This window comes from Carassius gibelio, chromosome A24 (genome assembly GCF_023724105.1).
Source record: "Carassius gibelio isolate Cgi1373 ecotype wild population from Czech Republic chromosome A24, carGib1.2-hapl.c, whole genome shotgun sequence".
NCBI classification, from domain to species: Eukaryota; Metazoa; Chordata; class Actinopteri; order Cypriniformes; family Cyprinidae; genus Carassius; species Carassius gibelio.
This window is the reverse complement of record NC_068394.1, coordinates 17314746-17339123: the sequence shown is the minus strand read 5'-3', so window position 1 is coordinate 17339123 and position 24378 is coordinate 17314746. Positions and strand designations below refer to the sequence as shown.

General features: G+C 36.4%; 1 protein-coding gene across 5 annotated transcripts; it reads right to left on the bottom strand.

Moving 5' to 3' along the window:
• Positions 1 to 1724: 1724 nt before the first annotated feature.
• Positions 1725 to 24075, bottom strand: LOC127946252 (ATP-dependent 6-phosphofructokinase, platelet type). 5 transcript variants are annotated; one of them, XM_052542706.1, is made up of 23 exons: positions 23833 to 24074; positions 20826 to 20899; positions 19990 to 20067; positions 19650 to 19839; positions 18443 to 18608; positions 18250 to 18294; positions 17989 to 18097; positions 17094 to 17189; positions 15727 to 15819; positions 15376 to 15501; positions 14733 to 14797; positions 13979 to 14048; positions 11521 to 11667; positions 10485 to 10555; positions 10285 to 10372; positions 9134 to 9286; positions 7095 to 7247; positions 5954 to 6118; positions 5721 to 5782; positions 4826 to 4937; positions 3347 to 3446; positions 2424 to 2529; positions 1725 to 2320 (listed from the first exon to the last, which is right to left on the bottom strand). In XM_052542706.1, the coding sequence occupies exons 1-23, from the start codon at positions 23921 to 23923 to the stop codon at positions 2164 to 2166; spliced, it is 2517 nt and encodes an 838-aa protein (XP_052398666.1). In that variant the 5' UTR covers positions 23924 to 24074; the 3' UTR covers positions 1725 to 2163. The 5 variants fall into 5 exon arrangements, with proteins under 5 accessions (XP_052398666.1, XP_052398665.1, XP_052398664.1 ...); XM_052542705.1 differs by lacking the exons at positions 7095 to 7247; positions 17094 to 17189 and adding an exon at positions 17610 to 17705 and having other exon boundaries at positions 23833 to 24075; XM_052542704.1 differs by lacking the exon at positions 7095 to 7247.
• Positions 24076 to 24378: the final 303 nt, after the last annotated feature.

The following is a 24378-nucleotide window of genomic DNA, read 5'->3' as shown; positions in this document are numbered from 1 at the left end:
ATCTTTCCTTAGAAAGCCACGTTTCTAGCATTTGTAAAACAGCCAATTTTACCCTCTCAAAAATAGATCTACATTACAATGATTATAATGCTTTATTTGGTGGTTGTTCTGCATGCTAAATAAACAAACTCCAGCTAGTCCAAAATGCAGCAGCTGGAGTTCTTACTAGAACCAGGAAGTATGAACATATTAGCCCGGTTCTGTCAACACTGCACTGGCTCCCTATAAAGCATTGTATAGATTTTAAAATCTTACTTATTACTTATAAAGCCATGAATGTTTTAGCACCTCAGTATTTGAACAAGCACTTGTTACATTATAGTCCTTCACGTCCGCTGTGTTCTCCAAACTCAGGCAATCTGATAATACCTAAAATATCAAAATCAACTGCGGGTGGCAGATCATTTTCCTATTTAGCGCCTAAATTCTGGAATAACCTACCTAATATTGTTCGGGAGGTAGACACACGCTTGCAGTTTAAATCTAGATGAAAGATCCACCTCTTAACTTGGCTTACACATAACACACTAACACATTTTTCTAATATTCAAATCTGTTAAACTATTTTTAGTCTGCATGAATTCCCATAACACACAATGTACTTGCTAAATTTATAGAAGAATGACATCTATGCTAATATTAGTCTGTTTCTTCCTTATTCCGAGGTCACTGTAGCCACCAGATCCAGTACGTATCCAGACCAGATGGTGGATCAGCACCTAGAGAGATGAGGACAACTAGATGTCCCCCAGAGACAGATTCACAGTCAAGACCTTGTCTCTTAGATGGCCATCAGGACAAGACCACAGGAAACAGATAATTCTTCTGCACAATCTGACTTCGCTGCAGCATGGAATTGAATGCTGGTTTTGTCTGGTCAGAGAAGAACTTCCCCCTGAGCTGGATGATGACATAATTGAATTCAATGATGAACTGCCTTGTTGCTTTATTCTATTTTCCTGTTTAATGCAGTTCAGTTGCTTTGTTACAATCTATATTGTTAAAAGCGCTATATAAATAAAGGTGACTTGACTTGATGTGTATAAATGTTTTTATTGTAAAATTCTGTATCGCCATTTTTCAGCATGAAATTTAAAATGTAATTTAATTCCCAGTTTGGGAAACCTGGCATAAAATGAGAGAGGCAGATAGACAGGTTGCTTATTCCCATATCTGAATAACTATATATATATATATATATATAACTATCTTATAAATATCTTTATTTATCATTCATAAACTATTTATTTATTAAAAAATTACAATATAAATATGTATTATTAGTAGTAGTGGTGTCATTATCATTAACATTAACGTTATCATTATCATAATAATCATCATCATCATCATCATCATCATCATCTTGTCTATTCCCAAATGTATATATGTAATATATTTAGAGCTGATGGAACAAATTTAAAAGAAAATTGCATACATTCACCAATAATATACATTTGCAAAAAAAAAAAAAAAGGAATTGATAATTACTTTTTATGATTATTATTATTTGTTAATATAAGACATTTTTGACAAAAGCCCTTGTTGATTTCTGATCTTGCTCTCAGCCTCCTACCATCATACCATGGTATTCATATACTGGAGCATTCCTAACATGGTACTTCAAAGAATACGAGCATCGTGACACAAGTCAGAAATCCAGGGTAGCATGTGTTCAGGCTGATAAGAATGTTAATGTGTTTAATCAGACAGCAGACGGTGATTTTCACACGTGATCATGGTCTTTATTGGTCAGGCAAATGTTAACACTTGATGATGCAATACATTCAAACATCAAACGGTGCTCTAGCAATGTGGACTTCACCGCATATGGCGCTTCACACCGGAAAGTGGATTTTTTTGCTTCTTTCTGAGAACTTCAGAGAGAAAGACAAATGTGCTTTGAAGCGGAGCACTATTGCAACACAGCAGAGCCGCCGCTCCAACCGGCTACAGGAAATAAAACGGCAAAAAAAACACTGCTTCTTACACTCTCATACAATTTAACATTGATTTCTGCAAAATAACAAAGGGTGAGATTTTTCAAACAAAGCGCTGACAAAACAAAGTGGTGCAGCCCGGAGAATAAAAGTGTCAACGACAATGCTCACGGGACAGACGGGCCGTCTAATGCATGACCTTTGAACACTGCCCCTACTTGGATCTTTAAATGGCAGCCATGGCCTCAGACTCTTTGGGGCGGTTGAGGACCACATGTTCTAGCTGTCCAGAGTCTGACACATCGTAGCTGGTCTTGTACTTGGCCAAGATCTTCATGAGTGGACGTAACTTCAGCCACCATTGTTCCTTAGGGATTCTGTGACTGAACACACATATAGAAGGTCCGATATTATTACAGATACTAATAGAATAAAAGAAAATATTTTATCCTGTCTTTTTATGTAAGAACTGTAGTGTGTACATACACAAAGTCAGTCTCATCTCTGAGCTGAACCACAGGCTGGAAGAGCAACGCACGCCGCCGCATGCCCAGCAAACAGGCCGAGTCTTCTGTGTTAGCAAACACTCTCCCTGCACAACACACACAGGTTCAACACACAATCGCAAAACTGATAATAAATACATGAAAATAAAATATAAAAAATTAAAAGTCGAAATCCACACACACAAAAAAAATATATATATAATATATAAAAAATCTAAATGACATTCATATGGCCTAGTATAATAATTGTTTATTATTTATAACATATTATAGCAATTATAAATAACTTATAGGAATATTTACAGTAGTAAATTGGAAGTAGTAAATTAAAGAATAGAGTGGAAACCCACAGATTAAAACAAAAATCGAAATTGTATTTATGTAGCCTACTACATTAATATTTCATATTTGTAGTATATTATGGTAATTATATATTGGAACAACTGGAAGAGTGAACTGGCATATTATAAAATAAATAAATAAATAAAACTAAATAAAATGGAAATTTAGAAATATAGAAGAAATCCACAGTTAAAGAATGTGTATTAATAGTTCATATTTATGTATTTGCAATTACACAAGCAAAAATACACTAAAATGTTTTACCTTCATCTTTATTCATCCACAGGCACAGCAAAAGGAATAAAAACACACATAAAACTGCGCTGTAAAAATGCAGCGACTCTGTATTATTTAAAAATTTAAAGTAAAAAAAGTAAATCAAGGTCAAGTATTATGTTGAGTATGGTGTATGTGTGCAGTCATGATTATGTCAAATACTGAGTGCCTTGTGAACAACAGCACAGATCAAAAAGAAGGTCAAGTGGCGATTGAGTTCTGCTAACAGCTTTAGTAAAGTTTGTTCCATTTCCAAATCAAATGCATAACTGTCGTCTTTCATACCCTGTCTGTAGCTTTCATTCAGTTTCCTGGAGATCCACTGCATGGCCTTAGCAGCGATTTTGGTCCCAAAGTTACGGTCAAATGGAGAAGGAGCACCACCCTAGTGAAAGATACATATATGGAAAATAAGATATATTTTTGTATTCTTCATTTGTAATTATTTAATTTATTATTTATTTGTTATTTTGTTAATTAGGAATAATTATGTTTTATATAGGTATAATATATTTTATTGTTTAGGTATAATATTTTTATAATGTTAATGTTTGTTATTTAGGTTACATAGTTTTATATTAGTCATTTTATGTGGTACTAATAACTAAAAGTCAGCATAGTATTCACAAATACATAAAACAATAAAATAAATCCTAAATGGATAATATAAAATAATATATCCAAAAATAACAATATACATATATTTATGGAAATATTATGGAAGGCCAGGAATTCCATGCACACAGAAACCAGCACAAATAATACATGCAGTGGCGGTTTCTCCATTAGGGCGATTGGGCGAACCACCACCAAAGCTCGAAAGGACGTTTTTTCTTTTTTTCTTTTTTACATTCACCCACAGTGTTATGGTAGCTTTTACTATTCTAGACTGTTTGTGCTGTCTCTAAATAGTCCAATCAGAGTCGAGTCGCGTTTTGTGTAGTACCGCCCCTTTTTGGGTGATTTCTGTCAAACTGAGAATCGCACAGAGTGCTCTCGTAGACTTCCATACAAAGATAATTTTTTTTTCGAAACAGCAGGCACTGCAATGCAATCTCAATGAGTGCTTTCGTCATCGTGTGTAACCTTAACTTGTGCAACGACAGACAGACAAACAGATATAGACAGACAGACAGACAGACAGACAGACAGACAGATAGATAGATAGACAGACAGACAGACAAACAGATATAGACAGACAGACAGACAGACAGACAGACAGACAGACAGACAGACAGATAGATAGATAGACAGACAAACAGATATAGACAGACAGACAGACAGACAGACAGACAGACAGATAGATAGATAGATAGATAGATAGATAGATAGATAGATAGATAGATAGATAGATAGACAGACAGACAGACAGACAGATAGATAGATAGATAGATAGACAAACAGATAGAGACAGACAGACAGACAGACAGACTGGTGGGAACAGAGACATCCAATAATATTTAAAAACTATTTTGAATTTTAACAACAAGAAAAAAATGAAAATCTACTTTAATTTTTTACTTTTAATTTAAACATCAAACATGAATCATCTCTCGGAGAAGGTGAAAAAAAACATGAAAGAGCAAAGATGCATATGCATATGTGTAAACAGTGATTTCAATTATGTGACTTCAATTATTTATTATTAAACTGAAAGAAAACAGTATGTTTGCTGCAGAATATTGATTCATTAAAGTGTCGTTAAATGGTGCCTGTCGGCCAGTGTGTTCTGTGATATTTTGATTTACGATTTATGTGCAGTACCTGCTGCATGTGACCCAGAACATTCTTCCTGCAGTCAAACACTCCCTTGCCCTCCTCGGAGTAGAGCTGATAGATGAAGTCTGTGGTGTAGTTTTCATTACTGTTCTCATTCCTGCATGAACACAAGCACAGACAAACCGACTGAGTGAGTGACAGACCGCCTGAGGCTAGATAGATAGATAGATAGATAGACATACAGACAAACAGATACAGACAGACAGACAGACAGACAGACAGACAGATAGATAGATAGACAGATAGATAGATAGATAGATCAACAGACAGACAGATATAGACAGACAAACAGATATAGACGGACAGAAAGCCAGACAGATATAGACAGACAGACAGACAGACAGACAGACAGACAGACAGATAGATAGATAGATAGACAGATAGATAGATAGATAGATAGATAGATAGATAGATAGATAGATAGATCAACAGACAGACAGATAGATAGACAGACAGACAGACAGACAGACAAACAGATATAGACAGACAGACAGACAGACAGACAGACAGACAGACAGACAGATAGATAGATAGATAGATAGATAGATAGATAGATAGATCAACAGACAGACAGACAGATAGATAGATAGATAGATAGATAGATAGATAGATAGATAGATAGATAGATAGATAGATAGATAGATCAACAGACAGACAGACAGATAGATATAGACAGACAGACAGCCAGACAGACAGCCAGACAGACAGACAGCCAGACAGCCAGACAGACAGCCAGACAGCCAGACAGACAGACAGACAGACAGCCAGACAGCCAGCCAGACAGACAGACAGACAGACAGACAGTCAGACAGACAGACAGACAGACAGACAGACAGACAGACAGACAGACAGACAGACAGACAGACAGATCGATAGATACCTCAGGATTAGTCCTCTCTGAATGCTGGTCTTCATTTTCTCGGTCAAGTGCTCTACATTAGACTGAAGAAAAGAGAAACAGTTTCTTCATTTAGCCTACAGATGCTGCTAATGTTTATTGTTTAATAAAAGGCACTAAGATTATATAACCTTATGTGTAATTATTTATGAATAATGTTACATAATTATATTACAAAGACGGTAGCGTTTTAGCGATGTGTGTGTGCTGGTAACCTGAAGATCTTTGATGTCAAACGGCTCCTCAAAGATATATGCAGCATCTGCTCCAGACGCCAGTCCACCAACACTGGCCAGATAACCACAGTAACCTCCCATGGTCTCGATGATGAACACCCGGTGCTTCGTTCCACTGGCAGACTGCTTAATACGGTCACATGTCTGGCAAACACATGCATGTTAAGTCATTCCGTGTCTTGTAGAGTATATCTTGCTTCAAGCTGCTGAATCACTGTCATGCCAGATACATTACATGCCATGCAACAAGAACCACTTTTGGAACTCTAACTAAAAATTTATTTTCTTTATATTATGAACACAAATCAGTTTGGAGACATGAGATATTTACTTTTTATGACAGTGAATCTCAGCCAAGATAAATTATTTTGCATTCACAGAGAGTTTGGGTAGATAGACTCTTAATGAATATGGGCTTTTAGGAGCAACTTACAGACTGACAAAACAATTTATGATGCATATTAATGCTCCTCACTCTACACTGTATATAAGACTGCGCTGCATATGAACAGTAATTCCAAAAATAATACCATCTAAACTATCTGAATGCATTTATTACTGATTATCTTTGAGTCTTTCTCAGGAAACTCAGCCTTCATCTATTTGTTCTCAAGTTCTACTGTTATCATTAAATATTTGATGTATTTTCATCTTTTTTTATTGTGTAATAATTTATTTTTAATAGGAATATCAGTCATGATTTGCGTGCCTCTTGATCATTAGAATTAAAATGTTTCATCAAATATGTGACTCTGGAACACAAAAGCAATCTTAAGTCGCTGGGGTATATATGTAGCAATTGCCAAAAAAAAAAAAAAAAAAAAAAAAAAACATTGTATGGGTCAAAATTATTAATTTTTCTTTTATGCCAAAAATCATTAGGATATTACGTAAAGATCATGTTCCATTAATATATTTTGTAAATTTCCTTTGTCAGGCTCAATAATTCAACTCTGATATGAGGAAAAATATTAACATAAGAACTAGAATACTGATTGTTAAAATGTGATATTAGCAAACTAACACCTTTATTAAACCTTTTGTAATTTAAATCCCAAAATCTGAATCTAATAGACTTGGCACAACTGTTTTTATAAAGCAATGAGTTTTATCTTCTTACCTCCACAATGGCATTGAGGGCCGTATCTGCCCCGATACTAAGGTTAGTGCCCGGCACATTGTTACTTATGGTTGCAGGTAGCATACAGAGCGGGATGCAAAACTCCTCATAGCTGGAACGAGCCTCATACAGCTGCAGCAAACACTCTAAGGCCTTTGGCAGGTCAGCACAACACAGCAGGGGACCACCACAGGGGACAGGACAATGCACACGTTAGACCAGCAGGGGGAGTACTGGTGCAGGAGTGGGCCCTGTTGATGGGACACCCACCGTGTGATGGCCGCCATGGCTTCAGACTGCGAGTCGAGGGGGAGAGGGAGGGGGTACGGATGGGATCGAATCGACTTATGCACTCACATACACACACACACAGGCTTGTCACGTGGCAAGACACTGAAGCGAGACGGCAGGGATTCTGCACATTCTTAACAGACGTCGAGACAGCAAAGTTGACTCAGTCCACACATTAACATTGATAGTGTACTGTAACTGACAGTGATGATGCCCTCGTAACACTGGCAAATCAATTCCAACTGGTCTTTGTATGCGATTTGCTTGCTAAATTGTGAGTGTGAGTAAATATAAATGTGCCAGTTCACCCAAAACAGAAAATTCTGTCAATATTTACCCACCCATTTACTCAGCCATTACCCCTGTTGTTTTGTATTTCCATGAAAAATAAACGCTTTCCAGAATGACATAGTAATAGTGCACTATATTCCAAATATATTCTATTTTCCACTATTATTGACAAAGTGTTTTGTTTTTCAAAACAAATAAATACTGTACACATATACATATATATATATATATATATATATATATATATATATATATATATATATATATATATATATATATATATAAATTTACTCTGTTTATTGTATATACATTTTTGTTGTATTGCAAAAAAATCTTTTTTAAGCATCCAATATATATCAAAATAACTTTGCATTTGAGTTTCATGGACAACAAAACACTGAGGTTGTAAGGACATGAGGGTTTTTGGTGAACTATGAAAAGCTGGCAGTAAGGTTTGTGTTGAAACTATGCAGACAGACTCCAGTTCCTCCAGCGTGAGCCGGGGCGAGCGATCTGTTATGACAGGTAATGCAGTGTCAGCACAGCACAGGCTCAGTCACATGACAGCCACAAAAAAAGCACAGGTCCAAACATGCCACCATCATGTCATCTTCACTTACCTGTCAGCTAACGGCTCGGCTTTGTGTTTACCAGCCGAAACTTTAATGCTTAGTGTGGAGATGTTTCAATTTAAAGATCACAAAACTACTAAGAACATGAGCAGGTCATATTTCAGCCCCAAATCAACAAGGAATAACATCTTGCTTCAAGAATTTGGTCTAGATATATCTCAATAAACGTATTCTTTCTTAAATATTCTTTGGATCTTTTTTTTTTTTTGTTATTATTATTATTATAATTTGTTTTTTTATGATGTTAATGATATTGTTAATCGTGTTCTGTCTACTAAAACTACATGAGATCGGGCATTGAAGGTGACACATGTATCTTTTGTTTATAAAGTTTAGATTTCTTTTAATGACATCTACACTGAGGAATGAGCACCGCAGTCACTAAATTGATGTTTAACGCTCATTTGAATTTATTTGAGCTCATTAGACATTGACTGCAAAAGAGGTGCCTAAAGATTCGGTCACATTGGCAAAATTTTGCAGGCAAAGAAAGATCTATAATCTCATATCAACAGTGTAATGATTTAGGAAGTACAGTTCACACAGAAGTCACTCTCTAATCAACTATCTTTCTGTTGGCCAATTTGATCTGGAACCCGATATGAAACTTGTTGCGCATAAATTCTCAATTCGGACTAGATTTTTCTACGAAAATTAGCTGAACAATAGTAAATGTGACCGCAGCTTTGAGTTGGAACCCACTGCTGCTGGTAGCCTAGTCTGACGTGATTGGCTGGTAAACATAAGGCGGAGCCTCCTTGATTGGCTCGTAAAGACAGCACTGATGTGATTGGCTGGTAGGTGGCGCCCTTCAGCCTCACTTACAACAGTGATGGCGTTCAGAGCCGTGTCTGCACCAATGCTGAGATCTGAGCCAGGCACATTGTTGGAGACTGTGGCCGGCACCATGACCATTGGCACACACAACTCCTCATAAGTCCCGCGGGCTGCTAACAACTCCATGATCCCCAGGAAGGCCTGCAGGGCAGGGCAGAGCCGGGGATTTAGTGAAGCGCCGCCGGTGCAGGGAATGGGGATGGGATGAGAAGACAGACAGGCAATGAGAGAGACAGACGAGGAAGGAACCGAGTGGAAAGCCATGGCCATCACGACGGAGAGCATGAGACAGAGGATCCACTCCGTACACACACACTTCAAATAGAAACACTTGCATAAAATACATACACACATGTTCTGATGATGTCTCCATTGAAAGAGAGAAGATGAGCTTCAACTCAAAACATGAAATGACTGTTGTGGCTATTCTGGAAGCCTAAATAACACCATGTGTCATCTCAGCTGTGTGAATGTTAATGTTCTTCATTCAGTCAGCTGAAGGATAAACTGAAGGTGATTAATATCATTTTTGAATGTTTTTGGATGCTCATTATGAAAAGAACAGGAGCACAGGACTCTTTAGGTGATGCTGCATAGGACAACATGATGGAGAGGGCAGGAAAATTAACAAAACAGTGTCATGGACTTTTGAAATTAAAAATTAAAACTGAATTAAAACAATTAATCAATTGAATTAAAAAAATTATCAATATTATCATATTGGGTAACACTTTACAATAATATTTCTTAGTTAACCTTAGCTAATTAATTACAATGTGCAATACATTTATTACAGTATTTATTAATCTCTGTTAATGTTACTTGTTAGTTTGCTTCAGCTCAGGTTCATTAAACTATAATAACAGATACAAGTTTTTTTTTTTTTTTTTTATAATTATTGTTTAGAAAATGTCATGTTACCTGATGTAGTTAACTAAGGTTAAGTTTATTGTAATATGTTACCTATTTAAGTGGTTGTATTTAAATAAATAAGTACAAAATTATATTAAAATATAATCATTTTAAAATACTATCTAAAATATTAACAGTGAAGAACATCACTTTTTAAGTTATTCATGTGACACACTAAATGCAAGATAAAACATTAAAATGGCTAAAGTCCAGGTTGGAAGACATACCTCGAATCCTCCGATCACTAACAGTGCATTTATGTTATACTTCCGCATTTGTTCTGCAATTTTGTCGATGTGCTTTGCAGGAAGTGTTCTGCAAATGTGAGAATATTGTACTAAGTATAGCACATTGCATGCAAAACCATCTGTATTACTAAAATCTGTATATAAACATGGGACATAAACTTTGTACATAAGATAAATACCGTTTAGTTCCCAGGAGGGATCCGCCCTGACCCGTCCATCCACCTACATCTGCCCATTTGATCTCTTTTATCTGAGAAAGGAGAGCATAGTGAATCAAAAATGTGTTGCAACAAACATTTCATAAGAGTGGATTAAAACTCCAAAATGCAAGTAAGCATCTTAGAACTCTACATGAGCAGCTGTCCTCTAAGAGACCATCCTACATGAAAAGAAACCTCGTAAGTATCTAATCCGAGACAGCACACCGCACAAATGATATTTCACATGAGCTGCATTAGTGACTAAACCACAGTCGATGAGTTTGACATTTTTGCATGTCTAAGAATAATTATTTAAGCTAAAAACTCAATGCTTTAATGAGCTTACAAAGCACACTCACATTCATTGAACTTATATTTAGATTTTATATGTATCATTACAGAAATGTCCATGGTTATATGAAAAAGTGTGCTTAACTGTATTGAATGTGCACTTGTAATGTCCTTACAAGTGTTTTTTAAATGTGACGGTACCAGGTTTCTTTAGGTATCGGTGGAAAGAAAACCCTTTGGGCTTTACTTTTTATCAACTAGATTTGATAATGCTCAAGAATATTAAAAGTTATAGATACTGAAGTGCCTTGAATTTTAACCACACTTAAATATTTTTTTTATCTGATATGAAAATACATGAAATGATACCTGGAGCAATCTAGAAAAGTAATGGGTTGAAAGTCACATGTCTATATATATATATATATATATATATATATATATATATATATATATATATATATATATATATATATATATATATATATATATATATATATATATATATATATATATATATATATATAACTATAATAAAATAGGAATGACAAAATTAAACTGAAGTGTACTTAAAGTAGATTAAGTATCGTCAAAAGACCCGGTACTAAAAAAAAATGTTTGCAGTTCTTGTTTTACATCACTTACTGAATGTCACCCATAAGCCACTGGGTTTAGAACCTGCTGGATGGTTATTAAATTTGGGATTTTAGAGATAAATATTTACCTGCCCCTTATAGAATCCTTCAAACCCATCACTGACAGCAAACATTTTGTGTCCCTCGGAGATGCCCACTCTGACAGCGGAGCGCACGGCTGCGTTCATGCCAGCGGCGGGGGCGCCCACGTTCAACACAGCCACGTTAAAATTGCTCTGAATGGGGGATGAAGACACAACACATCAATAATTGACATTAAATCCACTTCTCATAATACAGCAGAGCGTTTGCTAGCATGAGACTTCCGTTATATTTCTGACTTATGTCCGGTTGTCTGTAATAAAGTGTGCTCATGGATTATTGTAAATTGAGCTGGATATACTGTATGCAGCCTGACAAAGCTAATAAAAAATGGCCATATGCATTTACATAACCAGCTGAAATGTCTATATATGTGAGGCCTGGTATTCCATAAAAATGTATCAATTTTTCCAACCATCTGTGGCTGGTTCATTAATCTGTTTTCCATTCCATTTGTTGCAGGGCAATTTGGTCTTTCGTTAACTCGATGACAGCCCAGAGCAGAGAAAGATGATTGACTAAACACTTCTGGACAAGCTGTCGTTTGACTTTTGTGACTGCAAGGCAGCAGCTTTGCCATTCAAGACTCTTGTTTTCTGGTCGACACAAGGCTTTTGGAAAAGCAACAGTAAACATACACTACTATGCATGCGTGGTTCTCAAACACTTGGGAGTCGGGACTCACTAGGGGCCTCAGAAAACTGCCAATGGGGCCCGAAGATAGCTAACAATTATGTCAAATAGGACAAAACAACTTTAAAATAAGCTAAAATGATTAATGGTGATAATAAATGTTTAGATTTTAGATCAGATAGATAGTATTTATTTGAGAATCAGGGTTCTCGTGGTCTTGGAAACTCTGGATGTAAGATATGAGAGAATTGTAGTGATTTATAAACCTAAATAAAATAGATAAAAACATGAAAAAGAGAAACTGCTCTTTGCAAAACATAATCATGAATGACTAGTCATACAAGTTCATTGGGAACTGATTTATAGTCAGGTAAATAAGAACATCATAATAAATAAAAATAAATAAATTTTCAATAAATATTTTCCGATTTTGTCAAGCTCTAAAACATATTATAGGCATGGCTGAACTTACCAATGGGCTTGAGTGGGCTGCAACCTACGGGTCCTGCATTTGCCCATTTATGTTTGTTTGATTTGTTCATTGCATGCCAGTCAGAATTAAGAAATTATTAGCCGCATTTCCATTGCACACACAAGATCTAAACGGGTCAGCCTGTCGATTATTCCCTTGAAATTGAAATTGCGATTATTAATCACGATTATCACAATTTACATTGAATGATGTTTATACCATTGTTTGATGCAACTCCATGCCATATTTTTATAAGAAAATAAACAAGCTGAAAACACTAACTGACAAACTTTTAGTGCTTTTCTATAGTTTTAAGCCTCTAATGTCAAATATACATCAGACTGGTTTCTTCTTTAAAATATAAATGTATGTAAAAATATGATTGGAATTATAATGTTATACTAAAACAACAAAAAATAGAAAAACCCTTAAGATGACATGTAGAAAGAAAAACACATATCTTAAGCATGCAGAATAACATAATTTGACTTTGAACAATTAATTGCCGCTTTGAACGATTATTTAATTGTGGCATCCATTATTGTAATCGCGATTAGAAATTTGATTAATTGTTGCTTAACATGGCTATTTTAAACAGCTTCATTAAGCCTTTAGCCCCAAAGAGTGCACATTTAGAAAGATAATGACAAATTCTCAAATGTTCAAACCTCATTTCTTTTCAGAGGATGATTCTATATTAATGTTCCATTAAAGTATGCTATCAAATGATGAGTTTTGAGCGCGCTCTCTTGTCTTACTATCATTACACAGTGGAGAAGAAATGTTATCAAAATAATTTTCAATAAAAACAGCAATTTAATGAGTTTTTTTTTTTTTTTTTTTGGGGGGGGGTATCTTAATATTGTTGAATATCGGCATATATTGAATATTTTTGTTTTGTTTTTTTGATCAAAGTTATTTCAGGGTTTTGATCACTCAACCAAGAGAACACATCCTGTTTAGTATATTATGATGAATATTTAATATTACATTTAAACTTTAACTATAGCCTAGACATGTAGCTGCCTGATGTTAGTTTTGAAGCATTAAAGCAAGATAACACAACTAAAGGCCCTTTAAGTATTCGGCGACATTGGGATAATAATAGCTAGAGAATACAGCTAAAAATAGCTATCCACAAGCAAAAATATTCGCACAGGATGTGTGACAGGACTAATTAATCTTGGTTTCCTCTGGAAGCATCTGCTAGAGGTGGAATTCTGTTTCCTCGTGTAGAGAGGGCTTGTGAACAGCATACTGATGTCAGTCAGCTGAGGTGTTTAGTGAAAGATGACCAGGGTACAACAAACACAGCATCACTCTCAGGACATAACACTCACCTGTGGAAGCTCAGACTCTGGTTTGCGATGAGCCAGCAGTTTGTACGTCTTCAGATTGTTCTCAAAGCTCCTACATGTACACACAAACACATTAGTGTTATTATATTTAATAAGATATGAGTGTTGTATCTGTAGTTACGCTCAAACTATACAACATACACTAGTGTTCAAAAGTTTGGGGTCAGTAAGAATTTTTTTTTATAAGGATACATTAAATTGATACACAATGATAGTCATTGTTACAAATAAATGCTTTTGTTTTTAACTTTATATTCATGAAATAAAGCATCACTGTTTCAATAACTATAATAAGCTGTAAAACTGTCTTCAATGTTGAGAATAATGTTTCTTGAGCAGCACATGAGCATATTAGAATGATTTCTGAAGATCATGTGACACTGAAGACTGGAGTAATGATGCTGAAAAATTCAGCTTTGCATCACAGGAATAAATTACATTTGATATATATTCAATATATTCAAATAGTGAACAGTTATTTTAAATTGTAATAATATTAAGCAACATTACCATTTTTACTGTACATAAGAGACTTCTTAAAAAATAATAATAATAATAATAATAATAATAAAAAAAAAAAATATATATATATATATATATATATATATCTTACCAACCCCAAACTTCTAAACAGTAGTGTACAGGCTATTCAGGGTTGAAAGAAGTTAAACTACATTCAAACAATAAAAAGTTATTAGCCACACTACAAGTTACAAACAAAATGTAGTAAATGCACCTTCCACGTAGCTGCACGGCCTCTTCAAATCTTTTCTCGTCCATGGCCTTCTGCACCTGCTGAGTCTACAAGACAAACAGAAGCACTTCCTTTAGAAATGGTATGATGCATGAATTTAGGGGGAGGTTGAACTGATTTGTTGAAAGCAATTTCTGAGTCATACTTTTTTTTTTTTTTTTTACAAAGAAAGTGAAAATAATGTCAATTTTTTTTTTATTCTGAACCCCCCCCCCCCCCACCCCCAAATTAAAGGAATAGTTAATCAAAAAATGAAAATTCTGTCATCTATTACTCATGATGTTCCAAACCTGTATAAATGTCTTTCTTCTGCTGAACACAAAATAATTTATTTTTGAAGAATGTTGGGTTAAAATATCTTCTTTTTTGTTCAACAGAAAAAAGAAGCTCAAGGGTTTAAGTGTGAGTAAATGATGAGCAAATTCATTTTTGGACGAACTATCCTTTAAAGCACCAATGCAAAAAAAAAAAAAAAAAAAAATTAGATATTAAATGTAAACCTATTCACAGAGATGCAAATGCCGGAATGATTCATGAGTGCAGCAGTAATGCTGTGTTCTCATTCCTCTGCTGAACCGTGTGAGTGTGGATCTTTATTATCACAACACTAAACCCAAAGTCTTACCATCTGCACACACTCCATGAGGGGCAGCCGCACAGACTGGTTCCCACACAGAGACACCACGCAGGCTGGCGTGTTTGCAGTGGTCTCGAGCAGTGCCAGAACCGCCTCCACACCCATACGACTGGCCTGAGAACAAACACAAGACAGCACTGCAATCTGTAGTGCACTTAATCAGCTCGAATATAACCAGAGTCACTTTATGTATAGAAAAAGCTTCATATTCCATGTATACAGAAAATGTCATTTTAAATCTGCCTATGGATTTACATACCCCGGCGGCCATCAAATCTGTTTATGTACTTCATGTAAGCTCCCCAAACCCTCCTGTTTTTATCCCCAAGAGTTTCTCACCAGAATCCTGTCAAATGCCGAGGGGGTCCCTCCTCTCTGGACGTGGCCCAGGATGGTCACGCGTGTGTCGAAGCCCAGACGCTGAACCACCAACTGGAGGGGTGATAAAAAAGAGGAATCAAGGGAATTCAGAGGTTTTATGTCATATTTTGTCAACAAAACATCTTGTTCATCATGCAAGATACCATTCACATTTATATAATAGCTAAATCCTATAAAATTATCACCATAATCATGTTTACTAACCTTAGAAATTATGTTTACCCCAAACTGAAAATGATGTTGTCATTTATGAAACCCCTATGACTTGGAACACAAAAGAGGTTATTTAAAAAATAAATTTAAGTTCCTTAAATCGTACTATGTTTCTAACACAAATCTATTGTATGATTTGGAATATAGTGCACAAGTTGCATGGATCACTTCTGTGATATGGTGTTCTTCAGTTTTTTTTTTTTTTTGTATTTAGGAGAACAGTGTTAGCATTCTACCAAACATACCCTTTTGTGTCCCATTTAAAAAAGAAAGTCATATTTTGAGTTTGTATGACAACAGAGTCACATAAAATGATTTCAGACTTTCCTTTATTGGGTGAACCATTCCTTCATATGTTTTACTATATGAAATGTTATTTATTGATACAGCTTAGTGCAAGCACAGAAGACCAGAATATCCCATAACAATGCATGCATTTAGCATAAAGATTCAAAAGAAAGCTGCAACGCACAAGCAGAGAATAAGAAACTGAGCATTAATTGGTGAAATCAGAACAGCGTTGCATGCTAGTCAGTAAATTACAGCCCATTTTTAGTCGTTAGTTTTCAGAGACTGCTACACATTGTAAATAGTTCAATTCCTGCAGGACCTTTTTCAGGATGAGGAAATGTGTACTTCCCCTCACACTGAACAATCTGAACAAAGAAAACATAAATGTTTCTATTTCCTCTATTAAAACTAGATTTTTACATTGCCTGAGCTTGCATAAGTAACACATAGCACCATGATGCTGATGATAATTTGACAATTTCCCCATTTTTTTTTTTTTTTATGAGCATATTTAAAAATAAATTCTGAACAATACTAAAAGTATTCTGAAAGAACATGTAAGACTGAGCTGTAACGTAATGTGCATTCAAAACACTAGCCCACTGATGCCGTGCAGTAGTCAAGACATCCAGTAAGTAGAGGATAGCCATAGCTGGTTATGTTCAGAGGTGACCACAAGTGCCTTACCAGGAGGAGTGTGTGTGTGTGTGTGAGTTTAAGCAAACCACACAGGACAAAGCCAGAGAGGGCGGACACACAGAGCTCACAGAGGTCAGGGGTCAGTGCATGAGCTGGATCTCTATGCACTATCATGTACTTACATTCTTTACATGTTCTGAGGTAATGGGCTGGTTGTTACGATCAATCGCACCTTCAGCTACTATTATGATATTCAGCCTTTTCATTCCTGCCCGTTTCTATGAGGGTAAGAGACACGTCACAAACTGAAGACAAAACAGTGGGAGAGATTCAAAAAGCTGGAATTCAGGCTGCCCCTTTACTGAAACACCAATCCTACTGAAGCAACTGAGAGCAAAGCAGAGATAGTGACTGGATCCTGCAAAGATCGTCCACCTGGGAATTTAACCACTACACCATACAACCCAGTTGAGCTGCATTCACACTGACTGTTACTGTAATTGTTCGCCAAGCGGCAGTGCTGTTGGTCAAGGTCTTTAAGTCATTATTACAGTGTGAAAGCCCTTGTAGACCATATTGCACGTACTTAAATTTGTAGCATGTCTTTGCATCTCTTTGGAGTCTTTGGAGATGGGCCACTTCAGTTATGAAGCATTCCAGATTTTTGCTCTCTCCCTTTGAAAACATTCAGTACTCACATCCTTGACTATACTAGAAGTAATAGCTTTTCCATGTCTGTCAATGGCTCCTTCAGCGACTATGATTATGTTCAACCTTGAACCTCTGGATCGCGTCTGGGACAGTGTACACATTTGTTCCACAAAAAACATACATGTTATAAACAGAGGAGTATGTACCAATAGAAAATACATATTGGGAGTAGTGGAAAGTGATTTACTGTATGCAGATGTCTCTGGGATTAATACATTATACAATCGATATATGTATATGTACATGTTTTTCAGGTGGAAAACTAGTAAGAATAGACCTGAATGTAACCACCTGACTATTATAAGAAGTTCTGTACAAGGAGTGCTGCATTTAGTTTCAGTGAGAAGTGATGTATTTTTGTTTTACCGCAGAGAGTTTTTGACACATTTTCTCTTCCCAGCCGTCCTCAGGGGGCATTTCAGGAATCAACACCCAGTCGGCTCCACATGCCAGGGCACTCACCAATGCCAGATAACTTTATACACAAGTGCATACAGATGAACATAATACAATGTCTTATTTGACAGTAGCCAGCATCATTTCACAGTCAAGCGCAAAGACTATGCCAATCATATGTTTTTAACAAATCCAGGCCAAAATACCTGTAATAATATTTAATAATCTTACCCACAATGCCTGCCCATCACCTCCAGCACAAATGTCCTCTGGTGACTGTAATCCATTAAGAATGATTAGCCAATAAATGGGAATCACTCACAAACTGGCAATTACGTTCACAAGAAACATCTGATGGTTTTAGATGATGTCATTTTAGATTTGTGTTACTTGAATTAATTTTGGTTATGGATTGTTGAAGTACCTCTGAGCTGTAGTCATAATGGCATCCACCACCTCAATAATCCTGTGGAGGGCGGAGTCTGTTCCTATTGTCATGTCAGTTCCACAGAAGTCATTGTCAATAGAGCCCACCATGCCCACAATGTGAAGAGCAGAGTATTTCTGAGACGCCTCCTCATCAATCAGACCTGCGATTAGACACAGCCACAAGATGCTAAATTAGATCAAATTATAGCCCAGATTTATTTATTTATTTATTTATTTATTTTTTATAATATATATTATTATTTGCATATAGGGTTTGGTGATATGGCAAAAATATCATATCACAATCCTTTTATTAATATTTTTCAGAAAAATCACGATCACTAAGTTTTTATTGTGATTCTTTGTCATGTTGGTTTGCTAATTTGCAAGTTATCAGAGCAGCACAACCAAACTATTTTCCCTCTTTTAAAAACAAAGCCTTTATAGGGTAAAACGAAATAAAATAAAAAATACAATTCTGTCTTCATTTACTCTCTCTGAAGTCGTATTAAACCTGAATGAGTTTCTTCTTCTGTTGAACAGAAGAGATTTTGAAGAATATGGGTAACCAAACAGTTGCTGATCCCCAATGACTTCCAGAGTGTTTTTCCCTACTATCAAACTCAACGGGGACCAGAAACTGTTTGGATACCCACATTCTTCAAAATAGTTTCTACAGGTTATTACAAGTTTGGAAGAACATGAGAAAGAGTAAATAATGACAGAATTTTCCTTTTTGGGCAAACTATACCTTTAATGACAAACGGCAGCATGTTTAGTACTTTTAGTCTGCTGTCACTTTAAGAGCTGCACACATCCATTTTTCTCTCAGCTATTTAATTTCACTTTAGACAAATCCAACTGTTTATATGTAAACCTTGTGTGTTTTTGACAGCATTAGAAACGGATGTTTCTTCAAAAGCAGATTGTCGAGACATTTTAATTTAGCACGATCAAAAATCGTGATATCGCACACCCCATTTGCATATCCGTCTGCTCTGCTTGATCTTTATTTTTTTTGCCTAATTTAAGCTTTGTTGAAATCCTAAAAAGTTCATGACCAATATTATCAAAATTATTGAACACATTTTTTTAACAATTAAAATGCTTTGTATGTAAATGTGTATGTAAAATAGTCACAAAAAAACTCTTTATAAATGTAACTTTTTATCTATAGTGTCATCTGCTGCCCTAAGGTATACCTTGCTCAACCAACTCTGCCAGCAAGCCACTCCACTCCTCTCTGAAGAGATTGGCCCCGGTCAAGCTGCCGTCTCCACCAATCACACACAGGTTAGTGATGCCCCTCTGCACCAGGTTATGAGCAGCCTTCAGCCGGCCCTCGTGCATACGAAAATCTTTGCATCGTGCGCTGCCGATTACAGTGCCGCCCTAGAACACAATCATGCAAATGAATTAGCAATGCTAACGTGAAATGGAAAACGTATTGGCCCATGTGGTAATCGTAACCTTGCAACAGTGTGAGCATTGGCATGTATGAGTCCAATTATGTATGAGATGTTTCTCGTGACACTCACTCACCATTTGCAGCATGCTGGACACACTCTCCCATGTCGCCTCCTTGATATTGTCGCCTCCATCCACCATACCCTGATATCCCTGTAAAACACACAAGCACACAATTAAAATCACTCCTCTTATCCTTGAATGACATCTTAGTTACCACAAATGAATTCAGGTAATCATGTGAACCAGCTTACGGAGATTGGCAGGCAATGTTCTGGCTTGGCAAAGGCATGGCTTTGTGTTTACAAAATGCTTCTGTGCAGCACAAGGTAAAGCGTGTCATTTCTGCGCCGCTAGAAATGCTTGCATTTGCCAACGTCTCAAACAAATGATCTCACAGATGAAACGACACGCTTCATCTTTAAGAATGAGGGTGGAATCACGAGAAAATGGATGTGTGGGTTTCTTGACTGAAGCAGTTGTATAAAAGCGGAGTGGGTGAAGCTATTCGGCCTATCACAGCCAGACATCTCTTCAAGCAGGGCTGAGATGCGATGTGATACTAATGGAAAAAGTGTGTTTATATGAGACCAGATACATGGGGCTTTAATTCAAACCACTGTGGAAACACTTCTGCTATGCCAACAACTCTGAACTGGATTTATATTATTTACAGTACATTACTTATTTCACAAAAAAATGCCTGTGTGTCCTTTTAGGAGTAACATTTCTATATAGGAAATAAGTGATAGGCCAATGGGAGAGAGTGAACACAACACTGAGCAACCCTTATGTTATACAGAAATGGCATAGTTTGTCTTATTAACGTTTACATATCATTGTACATCATGTAAAGACTTACCACTCTTCCAGTTTTATCGGAATTCTGTAAAAATGAACTAGAGACTGACCTCATGAACGAAGTATACTTTGGCTCCAACATATATTCCCATACGGACCACAGCTCGAACAGCAGCATTCATCCCTGCATGCAGAGGAACAACAGACAGATTGTATTATAGAAGAAAATCTGTACCAAAATACTGGGAAGACTGGGAAGAAACAACTTAGAACTGGCTGTTTGTTTGGGTTTTCACTTGATTATGTAATTTGAGGATTACTGTAACCCCGCTGTGAAGCATATTGTAAAAACTTGGTCTTGCTATAAAATCTCCCTCATAGCTCTCTATGCTAATACTGGGTTAGAAATACTATTTTTCTATCTCTATAACCTTCTGGGTGCTATGTCCATAACATCTGGTTTGAATCTGGTATGCTGAAGTATGCTAAATTTGCTAACTGAAAGCTACACTATTTTTACAAGGCAACACATTGCAATTAACTGGGAAGGAATGAGTAAGAAAGAGACAATGTGAAAAGCAGAACAACTCCTTAAAAAAAAAAAAAAGCCTACACAGTTTCAGGATGAATATTGTAGGTGGATAAATTTCAGCAGACAATTGTGTTTAAAGGACAGGTTACTCAAAAATGAAAGGTAACTGCATGACTTTTTAAAAAGACTACTTTACATCTGATAACTGATTTGTCTTTTCAATGCATTTTCTACTGTAAAAATATCTTTTAAGTGCTCTGCGGGAGAAAAGAGATAGATACAAGCTCAAGTCAGCAGTCTCTCTGATATGTGGGTCTGTTGATACAGTACAGCTTGGGTTCCTCTGGTCTTTTTATTGTTTGCTAGGCACATTGTTAAGTCTGATGTCAGATGTGTCAAGGTGAGAGATCTGCCTACAGGCGCTGAAAAATTCAGTGTCACCGTGAGCTCAAGCTTCTGAGTCTGTCACTGTCGATCAGTTTATCTAAAATAGACAAAGGTTTGCTATTTATGTCCTGCAGCTGTTTTAAAGTTCTAAAGCACTAATTGAGTGAATTCATCTATAACATGTACGTGTCAGACATGTGCTGCTATACATTAAGCCACTGACTAATATTGGATGTAAGTTACATCAGACAATGACTACAGAAATAACACATTCAATCTTTGGTGACTCATTAACAACTATGAAAATGTATGTGATTTTTTTTCCCCCCAGTAACCTACACTACTGTCCAAAACTTGAACATTTGCATTTCTCACGGGAGCTGCAGAGAAGTACACAAGGAGTACACTTTAGCATACAAAAGAGCACCTTTGATTTGACATTGTTACAAAGTGGATTTTTACAGTCTACAGATTTTTCCCTGACCTTCTATTCTCTGTAAATTAAGTGTGCACAGCATTGCTGTAAAACACTCAGCAGTCAGATGTCCGAATGCACAAAGGCACAGACCCCCAAACAAGACCATATCTGCAGATTAAACTTTTTTTGGAGAAGCATTTATTTATTTATGTATTAAACTAGCGCCTCACGACTAAACCATGTTATGTTCAAGAAGCTGCAAAAAACACAGGTGCAGGTGAAATGTACAAACATGACATTCATTTTAAAATAAATATAATGGGCAATATATTGCATCACCAAAAATGATCGAGGTCATGTAGCCTACATATATTGCGCGATAAGTTGATATATAGATTATTATGACAGGCCTATCTGCACCTATATAATATGGTTTCAAAACAAAGGATAGATCAAAACAATACCAAAATACTTAATAATAAAAATTTCCTTTTGGGGGAGGGACACAAAAATAGCTATGCTGTTCCTTATCACAATCAATCATGGTGGCAAAACAATTATCTGTTCAGATGGCTAGAGAAATAATAACAAATTAGAGGGGACATACATGATAAATGATTTTTTTTTTTTTTTTTGATTAAAAATAAAGATGTTATAAGTCATTTGGATTAACTTGGTTAACAAATAAACACAAACCATCACAAGAAGGCACAGTAATGGACAGTGATGCCATTTTTATTGTTATTATTATTATGACAATAATTATGATGGGGAAAAACTGAATGCTGCGTTAATAGTATTCAATATTTTAGTATTTCCCCGTTCAGGTCACATGACCCGTTTCCCTGTGTGACGTATCTCTCGTCGTCTCAAGGTGCAGCGGGTCCTCACGTACGCATCTCTTAGGCTTCCTACACCCCGAAGTCACCTAAATTCACATATTCTTTACAAAACACATCACATACAGAAGAAACCATGACCTTTACAGCATTTTCACGCGAGAAACACGAGAAAGCCTTTGTGAAACACGCAGCAACTTCCTGGTCCTGGTCACTTCCAAAATCATAATTTTGATGATTGAAAGACAGATATAAGGCACTGATATAAGGTAGCCTAACACAAAGATGACTGTTAATGTTATGCAAACACAAGCAAGCGTCATCTTTCAGGCTGGATGGAGACAGTGAAGAAACGCTTCGTGCTATTCGTGAAGGTCACATGATTCCGCAATGCAGTGACATTTATCTACCGGGATACAGTAAATGTCACCCATTCACCTAATCACCTACGTAAAGTAGAGCTGTTTGCTATTTGGAAACATTATGATAGAAATGAAAGCCTCTGACATGAGCTCAGATTGAATTAGTGTGACCTGCTTCATCCTCATCCTCCTCACCATGCGTTTCTACACACCCGTCTAAACCGAAAGCAGCATTGCTGAGTCTGAAGTGATACACGGAAACCATGTATCATAACGCAGGAGCTGTGACCTTGTGATTATCTCGTGGCTAACGTTACATTTCAGTCGCTTTGGACCGTCGGAGGCCATTTCATCCTAACGAGAAGCAAGTATCAGGATTCATTGATACAGTGCGACTGATATAATGACAGGACAGCTAATGTAATGCTGGTGACCGTGTAACAGAATGTAACATATGTAAAAGTGAAACTATTTCGATCAATTTGAACACAATGATCCAATAAATGTATCCTTTAAAAACAAAATACCCATGATATAGTAACCAGAATGATAACCGTGTGTTCTTCAGGAGTCATGTACCTTGCGCATCTCCTCCGCTCGTCAGCACCGCTATGGCCTTCCCAGCACCCGACAGGCTCTCAAAGAACCTCTTGTTGTCTGTTTGAGACATTTTTCCCTTTTTTAATACTTGTTATGTGTTAAAATATAGTAATTAATAAATTAAAGTCTGTATGAAAGTGTGCCGGTTCGGGGACTCTGTCCTCCCCGCTCCTCTTCTCTCTCCAGCGTTCTCCTCCTGAGCGTCCTCTCTTTGCCCTCCTCCTCCAATAATATCCCAGATCTGTGACTGACAGCTCTCTCAGCCAATGGCTGATCAGATAGCGCATTCTTGTCGGAATCCGCGACATGATGCAGGCGAGACGATAAGTTTGCATTTGTCAAATATGGTCTGGCTTGCATTTCTGGAAACTGAGATGCCGTCTTTGAGCAAGGTTGTCGAAATTAAATTTATTGTATGTTTATTGCTGTCACCAGTATATGTTATTTAAATTACCGTACAAGTAAATGAGTTATTAAAATTAAATGTGGAGTTGTGCTAGTCATTTCAGTCTTTTTTTAATAGTA

Bases quoted from the DNA above. Each gene is read 5' to 3' on its own strand.
- LOC127946252 (XM_052542706.1), bottom strand. From the start codon at position 23,923: ATGTCTCAAACAGACAACAAGAGGTTCTTTGAGAGCCTGTCGGGTGCT. The intron at 10,556-11,520 runs GTAAATATTTAT...CTCCTTTCTCAG, and splicing joins AAGGATTCTATAAGGGGCAG to ATAAAAGAGATCAAATGGGC. The intron at 2,321-2,423 runs GTATGTACACAC...ATGTGTGTTCAG, and splicing joins AGAGATGAGACTGACTTTGT to TCACAGAATCCCTAAGGAAC.